General features: G+C 38.4%; 1 protein-coding gene across 7 annotated transcripts in view; it reads right to left on the bottom strand.

The window, feature by feature from the left end:
- The window catches only part of dnm1a (dynamin 1a), a 56,194-nt gene that overhangs the window by 43,573 nt on the left and 2,123 nt on the right, over positions 1-10,498 (bottom strand). For 6 of the 7 annotated variants that reach the window (XM_046066051.1, XM_046066056.1, XM_046066053.1 and 3 more), the window contains exons 2-3: positions 1,784-1,857; positions 62-211 (exon numbers count right to left, since the gene is read on the bottom strand). In XM_046066051.1, the coding sequence (XP_045922007.1) occupies positions 62-211; positions 1,784-1,857 (224 nt within the window). Of the gene's footprint in view, positions 1-61; positions 212-1,783; positions 1,858-10,341; positions 10,438-10,498 lie in introns of those variants that run through there. The other variant, XM_046066055.1, reaches the window with a different exon arrangement.

A 10,498-nucleotide genomic window follows, 5' to 3' on the forward strand; every position in this document is an offset into this window, starting at 1 on the left:
ACTGTAAAGTCACCCCAAACTAGTATCTGTGTAAAAATAATAAGAGCTTTGTGAGCCTCACCATTAGGGGAGTAGACACGCAGGTTGATGGGCACAGGGGAGATGCCCTTATTGGCCCCGGTGATCCGGTCAGTCTCTGCCTCGATCTCCTGCCGGACCTCATCAAAATCTGTGAACTTTTTGCCCTTACAGTGGAGGAACTCAGCATATTCTGGAAGAGACAAAAAAGAAACAGATTACTGAAAATGAAATTATAGGAAAAAAGGAAAGCAATCAGAAGAAGAAATAAAATATAAAATGTTTTCTCACTTTAATAAAAATGCACACTATACCTGTGTTGCAAACCAATACATTCCCTGTTAACATAAAATTATCAAAGCCAGTGCCAAATTCCATACAAAACTCTGTATAGGACAACAAACCAAAAGGCCTTTAAACAAGCGTTTTGCCGTCAAAAGATTAAATAAATATCATTATAAAAGACTGTTACAACAGTTGTGGTGTCCGAAAATTACTTTTCCACTTTTGTCAGACATTCTCAGCATTAGTAAGGTGAAAAAATATTGATAGCGCAACATAAAAAAAGTAACTCCTATTATTCTTTTTCTTACTGTAATTTGGGAGATAATCATCTCTAGGCTTCAGAACTACAGCTCCCATAATATATATATGATATAATGTTGCCATGGAGTCCGTTAGATGTGAGCTATACCTAAGCTCCAACATTTTAAACTCTACTTGTTTACATTTTGGCAAATTCATAACAAGCATTTGTCGAATTAGCAGTTCCTGTTTGCAATGTGCCCACAGAATAACATACAACTATCACTGGATTTCTTTAATACAAACACAAAAACGTCCGCTCTGGAGTTATAGGGATGATATATGATTTCTGAGCCAATTTTTGGACATTTTATTTGTTCTGTGTTATACCCTCCTTGACTCAGGAATAAGCATTTTGATGCAAATTGCAGCATTTGGGTTTTAGAGTACTTTAACTTGCTCTGTGAGCTGCCTCATAGATTGAAAATATCTGTCAAAAGGTAATCCAGCAGCCATGACATGATGTGTATTATAATGAAATTAAGTTTATTTAAATTCTGATTCACACCATGAGTAAGCTGTAAGGAAAAACCTTGCTAGCGGACCCTGCAACAACCTAATGAAGTGTAAACATGTTAACACGTGGATACTGTCATCATCCCCAGGTCTGTAGTGATGAATAGAGAGGAAAAGATGTTGAAGGAAGGTTTTCCCTGGAGAAGTGTGGAGGAGAAATGTTAAGACACCAGAGGGAAGAGGGGAAGTTTGCACCTGTGAGAGCTAAAAGCTGTCTACATTTCTTAACTGATCTCCTTCTAGGGAGAATCAAAGGAAATTATTGTAAGGAATGGGGCTGTTATGCCATTCCCATTTTCAGGTAAGATCAATGAAAGTGGAGAGGGGGAGAGGGTTTTTGTTTAGATGTTAAATGTTTGTAGATCCTGGCTTTAACTAAGCTCCCACATAATTAAAAAGACTTTAAATACATTTTTGCAAACTACAGGCTTCAATATATCTTTTATTATCAACTCATGGACAGCTATTGCAAATTAACCACAGATTTTGAATGCCAGGATCTCTCCACCAATCAGCTGATGAAGCCTCTCAGTTGAGTGGAGAAACATTTTTAAGACTGCACAGCAAGCTCAGTTTTGGCAAAGTTTTTGCTCTGTACTATTGAAAATCCAATGATCCTCAAAACAAGAACCTCCCTAGATGTTTATGGGTAAGGTGTTTTTACCTGTGGGACAGTTCATCAGCTGCAGAACCAAAGGACGACGAGTCACAATGCCAGAACCGCGGGGAAGGAAATCCCTGTAACACAACAGAGAGATGGTCAGTAAAACCAACAACAATGCAGAGGGACTATAAATAAATTAATATATAAATAAAAAATATATACAGAAAGAAAGACTGTCAGTCTCTAAAATTCTACATAAAGCACTGAAAAAAACAAACATAAAATTCAAGAAATTAGAAACTAAAACACTGCATCATTACAATATGAATCACCAAATGAAAAAAGACAATAGAAAATGACTCAGCCATAATAAATCAGCATTCTGAGGCTTTGGGAAGACTGGGGTAAAAAAAGGATTATTCCCTCTGGAAATCAGTGCAAAGTGCAGACATGTGCAAGTGTGAATGTTTGTGTGTGTGGAGCGCAATTCTGAATAACAAATAATCCTAACACAACAGCTGTGGCCCACCCGGTTAACTTTGATGTACTGCAGAGCTGTTTCTACAGGAATCATTTTTGTGGGGGTACATGGTTCAAAATTATGAAAGCAATGTTATAGGGTTAGGTTAGGGGTTCGAGTTTCCTGAAGCTTTTCCTGGAATAATCCAGATTCAAATAAACCCTGTGAATAGATAAACACTGTTGATATATCAGTGTTATACACAGAAACTGAAAAAAATAAAAATAAAATCAAAAGATTACATAAATTGTGCGCACCGCATATAACTTTACAAAATTGCTTTTGTTCAGTTGTTCATTTAAACAAAAGTAAGATGAAACTGACATTTTCTAAACACTGACAATGACTTTGGGAGTTAATACAACTGTTCATGCTTTAACTGATGTTTTAGTGTGTTTTAATGTTTGTCATTAAAAAGGGAATCGACAAATCCTCAGCAGAAGCAGGATGGAATAATCACCAATTTCACAGCTGAGAGACACTACTGGTTCTCAGGCAAACGAAATTACAACTAGAAAGCTACAAAATTGTGTAGTTTTCTCCTTCTAATTTGATGACAACTAAAATGTGAGCCACTTTTAGAGCATTTATGATGTTCTCTTTGACATGTCAATTTCAATTTCTGATTTAATGAAAAAGATAACAAATACAACAGGCTTTCCTGAAGCATTTTCTGTATTGTACAAGTTCTGTTTATCTACTCTCTAAGTTTTTTTTGGAGAACAATAGAGGACCCTCTGTATGTGTCCATGTTAATTAAGTGTCTGTTCATGTGCATCAAAGGTGTGTTTGCGAATGCATAAGAGCGTGTGTCCACACAGATGACCGCCTGCCAATATATTTTTTATTCTTTTTGCATCTCTGTTTTCTTTGGGGGTGTTCAGCTGCTTATGCAACATCAGCATTAACTCGCCATTGGCACTGTGTGTTCCTCAACCAGCTGACTGGACAGTTACCGTTCAGTGATGCATGGCATGTGCGCGTGTGTGTTTATGGGAACAATAAGCTGTTACAGAGGCATACTGTCGTTGTCAATCTAACATTGTAGAAGAGCAATTTATTAGCTTGTCTTACTTTTAGCTGGAAAAACGTCATCATGCAACATACAGCTTGGTGATAACTCAGTAATTAAAGCATTCATATGAAGAACTGCAAAATGTTTGCATAAAAAGTCCGTTTTTAATGATGCAATAAATTAAGATAAAAGTTTTAACTCAGTCTAAACACTTGGATAACTTCAGCATCTGAGGAGACAATCTTCTGTAACAGTAATCAACTAAACCACCTCTTTTTTAACCTCAAGCAAAATTTAAAGGTAGTTACATGAGTCGTGAGCTGAGAGCTAATCTGGGCTGAACTGCTTTTGCTAAAAACTGTGATCTAATCAGAAAAGGCAAATTTAGCAATTAGATGCAGGGAACATGGGGAACATTTGGGAGTTAATCGAGCTAATAGTTCAGCATTTTGGGAAATACGGTATGCCTATTTGCTTTCTCGGTAGGATTTAGAAGATCAATATTTACTCTGACCTGTGAGCTATGAAGCTGGAGCCACTGGCCAGTTAGCTTAGCTTAGCATAAAGACTGGAAACAGCCAGCCTGGCTCTGTCTCAAGGTAACCTCTAAAGCCTTGTGCCTTGAATTTCTTGTTTGCTGAACATGTACAAAGTATTAGAACAACAATTTGGTATTTTATGGGATATTAGGTGCCATGCCACTTCTTCGTCAGGAAGTCTGGTCCTGACACTTTTACACTTCTGTGTTTGCATGGATTAAACAAACAAGATATAACATGTTGATCAGTAAGATTTAGAGGGGCTGGTATGTTCCTTTTGTTACCATGGAAGTGATCAAATTAAAAATGGACAATACAAGACCATTCATTTCATCAAGAACAAAAACAAAAAATACTGCTAAAAGTAAACCTTTCCAGACAACTGAAGTTAAGTGTTACATTCTCATAAAGCTGCAGGTTGCTGAGTTCTGCAGGTCAGTCTATCTTAATCCTTTTCCAAAGCATGTGGACAATATGACTTGAATTTTGACCGTGCAATTGTCAAAACAGGCCTGAAAAGACATCATATCTAATGTTTGCTAATCCTTCACACCTCCTACTCTGGATACAGCAGCAATGGGGAACTTCCTTTTTGAATATTGTTTCCATGTTGGCTGCTCTAACGCAGCCTTGTACAATAAAGGAAACCCCGCTCTCTGTTGGCCTTTATGTGTATCTGCCCATCTGCTGGTCTACCTGCCTCCCAGTGTCTACATTTGTGTGTATGTGGCTGTCCCTCTTTCCCACTTGGGCCTTTTAGAGAGGACAGATGGCCTTAACTCTTCTCACTCCACTCCTCCTCATCCTCCCCTCAAACTGACACCACAAGGATCCTCCAAATAAGATGAAAAGCCACGGACAGAATCAGCTGTATACATTGCCATGTACACCGCCACAATCCTGGAAACACTTCCCCATCATCTGTAACCCTGTCAGATGTGACAGCAGTGTGACTCCCCCCACTCTGTCCGCTGATCATTTATCTAATCCTGCTGAGAGGGTGTGAGTCCCTCCACCCCCGCCTTCCTGTGTTTCAATCCCCCCACGGCGAGGTGGGGGGATTGAAAACACTCACACTCTGCTCACAGTGACTACCAAAAAGCACAGACACAATCCCACGCACAGTAGAGATACTAAAGAGGAGGAGAGGGCTTAAAAAATACATAAGGGACAGACAAGAAGAAATGCAGATTGTTAAAACAAGACAGAAAAGACAGACCGAGACACTATCTATCTATCTATCTATATGATATATATACCATGACACAAAAAAATTTGTCAACCTTCGAGAGATTTTGCCATGTTTATATAGTGACAGCTATCCTTTAATATCTTACTTAATCTCAATTGACTGTCAACTCATTTTATTTTAAAATCAATAATCTTTGTTGGGGGAGATCACACACACAGACACACACAGACACACACAGACACACACACACACACACACGGCCTAGCCCCAAATCAGAATCATTTGATTGGGTTATTTTGTAGCATCCTGCGTTTCCAAATAAATCAGCTTTAAACTAAATTATTTTATAAAATAAACTTTCAGCCACTGAATCATTCATTCATTCCCTACCATTTGATGCAGGGCACACACACACACACACACACACACACACACACACACACACACACACACACACACATCCAGTGGGCGCCAGCTGCTTTGGAGCAGTGACTCATTGCTTCTTTGTTACAAACTGTACACATTCAGTGATGTACAAACAATACAGACAGAGGCATGGATTAGTGCACACACACACACACACTTCAGTACAAGTACGCTTCACAGTTTTCATCAGTACAAAAAGGCTTTATGTTTAAAACATTTACATTTTAGAGCGTATATTCAAGGCTTATGTACTTTTTGCAAGAAAAAGTTTTTCATGTGATTTGGTAATGTCAGAACAACTTTGTAATATTTCAATTTTAGATTTTCAAATGAATGTATTGTACCACTCATTTTCCAGGATAACAATCTTACCAAACATACCTTTCATAAAATACCTCAGTTAGTTATCTCATTTTGGTTCTTTTGTTTTTGGTTATGCTTGGTTTTGCTTTAAAGGAAAAACATGGAATGTCCAATATAAGAGCAACATGTAAACTGTTTTGGTTTGCTTTATTCTCTCAATAAAACAGTTTTGATGTACAGTTCTCTCCTCTCAGTGGTTGTTTCTACAATACATAGAAATGTAAAATCAGATTGTCTTCATGTGCATGCTTCCTATGAGACTGTGTAATAATTTTAATAGCTCAACACGCTGCTCTGTTGGTTTCTACATGTCACATCACTTCCGAATCTCACACACAGTCAGACACTGAGCCTCATCATCCAATCTTGCTTCAACGTGTGCAGCAATAACACCCCTGGCAGTTGTGAATCAGCACAACCTGGCAATTTCCCTTCCTAGTAGTGTTTTGGGTTGTTTAAGGATGAGACTGCTTTTTGGTGATGGATCACACACACACACACACACAAAAACACATTGTTGTCAGCCACAGTGGTTGACGGAGCCAACCAAACGGCTGGTTGCTGGATGGTGCAGATCCAGATTAGACCAGAGCCAATGGGAGAATATTTTGCAGGTGAACTGCTGCCCAAACAGAGATTAATGGTAATCCTCTGTAGCAGTATCAGGGCATGTGCTCTCCTCTCTTATTCTGTCTCTCACTGACTGCTTTCTCACTCTTACTGTGTCCATACTGTTTTTAGAGTTTACTTCAATCTTTAAAAAATGTATTTTCCAACTGAGCAGTAACATTAAGAGTGGCAGCTTATTTTAAGGGTCCAGAAGTTACCAAATAATTTCCTGAGAAGTTTCGTGGAAATAACTTTATCATTTGGCACAAATTAGAGCCTTAGATTAAAAAGAAAACATTTTTTAAGCAAAAATGCAAAACATTACCTACTTGCTGCTTCTCAATTGTGAGGATCTGCCACTTGTATTTCTCTGTTATGATAGTAAACTGAATTCTTTGGGTTTGGAGCGTTGATCGGACAAAACAAGCAATTAAACAAAGTCACATTACAGTTTTAACCAAAGTGTGATGGGCATTTTTCCACTATTTTCTGACATATTCTGACAAAATGATTAATCAATCAATCTAGAAATCAGCAGATGAATCAATGATGAAAATCATTGCTGGTTGCAGCCTTGGTACTAATCATAGGAAAAATAGACACAATATTTTGAAAAAGTCATTTATTTGTTTACCAACTAATTTATTTTGTCTGACTTAAAGACTCTCTATAATAGCAATTAATTTGAATTAATTAATTGGAGGTGCACCAACTGAACACTGTCTCCCTATAATTACTACAAAATTACTATACGGTCCATTCCAGGAATCTTGCTAAAAATTAACAGCTAAATATGAGTTATTAGGAAACTATAGGACCTTTAAAACAAAGTGTTAACACAAAACCTTAGATCAACTTGACCAGTTGCCTAAAAAGAAATAAACCTCAGAAAATCTAATTACACTGAACAAAGGAACCAGGAAATCCAAGAAAAAGAAGCTGGAAACTGAAAGAATTATCAGGAAACAAAATTAACTGAACCACACTGAATTTTCTTAGGTTTAAGATTACAAATTTAGCATACTTTTTATCATTAGTAGTCTAATCTATCCACATTCACTACACTACCTGAAAACTATCAGTCAATAAAGAATTCTCCTTCTCTGTATTTCAATTTCACTCCTTCCTCCTCGGGTTGAACTTGAATAAACTAGAGTAAAGGCCTTAATGGAGCACTATACTGTTCCTGCCTTTCACACAGTGAAGCTGCTGCTACTTATCACAATGCTCCCGGCCTTGTCTGTGTTATGTAATATATGATACAAGATATACCATTAACCATGAATTAGTCTCTGCAACGGGGTGATGTCAGCAGAGAGAGAAAAACATCTGTGTTGCCGTTCTATGTTCTTGTGTTGCGTTATTGCCAGCAGCCTTCACTGATAACAAAGCGCTTCAGTCGGCTGCATACCATGCAGCACCAATATCCTCCTGGGTTTGAGTACATCTCAGAAGATTGCCATACAGTATGAGATCTTTTTACTAAATTATCTCTTTGCATGCCACATTGGTTGTGAAACTGACCCCACATCCCTCAAAATAATTCTTACAAAAAAAGTGCTCCTTCTCCACTGTCATTTAGTATGAGCTGTTTTTAAAAGAGCTGTCCATGGTGCTGAAAGCAGATTTTGGACAAAAAACATGCAGTTGAGAAAGAAACAACTATGCTTTTGTATGCTTTGTAAACACTATCCATTCTTAATGTGCTGCATATCATCTGCTTATGACCCATTTTCAGATTAGGATAGTGGAACATATTGGTAAATACTGCTTGATATAACAATACAGTTTAAATCAAACATAGATACATTACTGTGCAAAAGCTGCTACAAAGACAATTCACATATATTATTTCATGTCTGCAAATCTCCATCCCCATCAAGATAAATACAGTGTGGAGCTTTTAACTGACTGAAAACAGACACAGACACTGCTCCTGCACTGCTCTACCTCCATTTTAGTCGCCTTGATCCCTTTGACTTTCTAAACGATTAACTCCTTTTTTTCCTGCAATTTATACAGTGATGCATCTTTTCCCTTTCACAGTTTTGCACTGTTAATGTTGAATTTAACCAAATGTCAACATGTGACCAAGCATTCCCACCTCCATCTGAACGACTAACAGGTTTCACCCAGCTGGCACCGCACGGGCACTGTAGACAAGAAAAGCTCCCTGCTTTGTCTCTGCTAATGAGACTCCTGGGAGACTGAAATACAGACTGGTGACAGATGGGAAACGGGGGTTGTGCTCAGATTCAAACTGGTGAAATGTCTTCTTCACTGTCAGATCAAAAATGACTGAAACAATTAGTTGATTAATAGACAGGTCACTCCAAAAAAAATTAATTAGCAACAATTTTGACAAGTTACAAGGTAAAGTTAAGTTGTAAGTTCTATTTATGCTACACACAAAACAAAAATGATATATAAGCGATTAATTGTTACTTTAAGTAAATTTTCAAACAAAGAAAACAAATGAAAATCTCCTGTTCCTTTAAGAAGGGAAGAGTAAAAGAGCAGTCCCCAAATGCAGTGCCAAACTTGTACCTTTGATATTATTACGTTTGGTGGATCCCTGTAATTTTAGTTTAACTTTTGCTTTGGAGTGGAGCACTTTTACATTTCACAGAAACACAAAGCACCACTGAGTTGAATTTGAAAGAGAAAGAGACAGAAAAGGCTGGGAAGGGAAGGAGACAACAGTAGATCCTCCGTAAGGACACAGTATGAAATCAATAAACATTGAAGGATAGATGAAAAAGCGGAATAGATACATTTGATTAGTGTCATCAGATGTTCCCTCATTGCCATTAGCAGGGCATATCTCAACAGCTTGTCTACCACTAAGAGGTTGGCCATCCTTGTTTCTGAGTCACACCTGCCAGGCATGCATCAACGTCTAAATCTACCTATCTCATCATCTAGAGGAAAGGTGTCAGGGCAAGTCAGGAGTAACGGTGTCTAGGCTACATGTACAGTAAACTCCTTTCGACATGGTTCATATCATTCCTATAGTTGCCCATTCATAAGTCTCCTATGCTTTGTATGTATTGATTGTCCGTGCTTACTGTAAGCAGCAACAGCAAACAGAGGGAGACCAAAGCCGCGACCAGAGCTGTGTGAGAGAAATAATCACTCCTACTTTCGACTACTGCCAAAATGTAAAAATTATTAAATAACTTGCTGCTAAAAAGCAGCCGGGAAAATTACTGTTCTGATGTAAAGATCATGTTAAATGGCTTTTCTGAGAGGCGTCAATGTGAATTTCTGAATAAGAGATAGGGAGGGGAGGGCAGAGATGGAGAAAAGAAGCGTTGTAAACACACAATACAGAAGTAGATGTGTGCGTTGTTTTAAGCAGATAACTCAAACACAATGGGCCACTGGGGGGGGAGACTGGGGGAGCAGGGGGATGGGAGGACCTGAGAGACGTCACTGCAGCTGGACTAGGAGAGCGCATACATTAACTGACAGGAAGCTACTCTGCAATCTGTTCACTGTTCATGAGACAGCAAGGGCTGCAGATTTTTACTGACGCGTACAAACAAATCATTTTACGTCCTTTTATTTTATATATTTTAAGGTTGGCTTCATCGTGAGCGAACATTTTCTAGCCCTGTCATGATGGTCCAAACCAGCTGGTGAGGCAGCGTAATTAACTGCTTCTATGACAACAGCTGAGTGCGCGAAGCAAAACGTGCCCTCGTAATGAGCACTGAGAGATGGTTTATGCTCATAAAAATGTCTCTATTAAAGGGATGTGTATAAAATAAAGTAGGCTACTATATCATGGCTACAAGTGGTAAAAACACTTAATTTTAGTTTAGTCACTTAGCTAAGTTTCAATGTGTAGGCTACTTCTGATATTGGAGATTATTCAGGCGCTAATGTGGACTTCAAGTTTAAAAATTAAATAAATCTGGGGGTATGGAGTTAGAAAGAGAGTGAGCTTACCAGACCTCTGTAGCCCGCTCCTCATCTCTGCTTGAGGGTAGCGGCTTGAGGCTACATTAGCCGCTACTAGCATAACACACCTGAATCTCCGACTGAGCTGTCTCTGGTTGGAGTTGCATTGTGGGTAATGTAAGGGCCAGGTTTTTTTTATATACAG

Source organism: Micropterus dolomieu, linkage group LG13, assembly GCF_021292245.1.
Source record: "Micropterus dolomieu isolate WLL.071019.BEF.003 ecotype Adirondacks linkage group LG13, ASM2129224v1, whole genome shotgun sequence".
NCBI lineage: Eukaryota > Metazoa > Chordata > Actinopteri > Centrarchiformes > Centrarchidae > Micropterus > Micropterus dolomieu.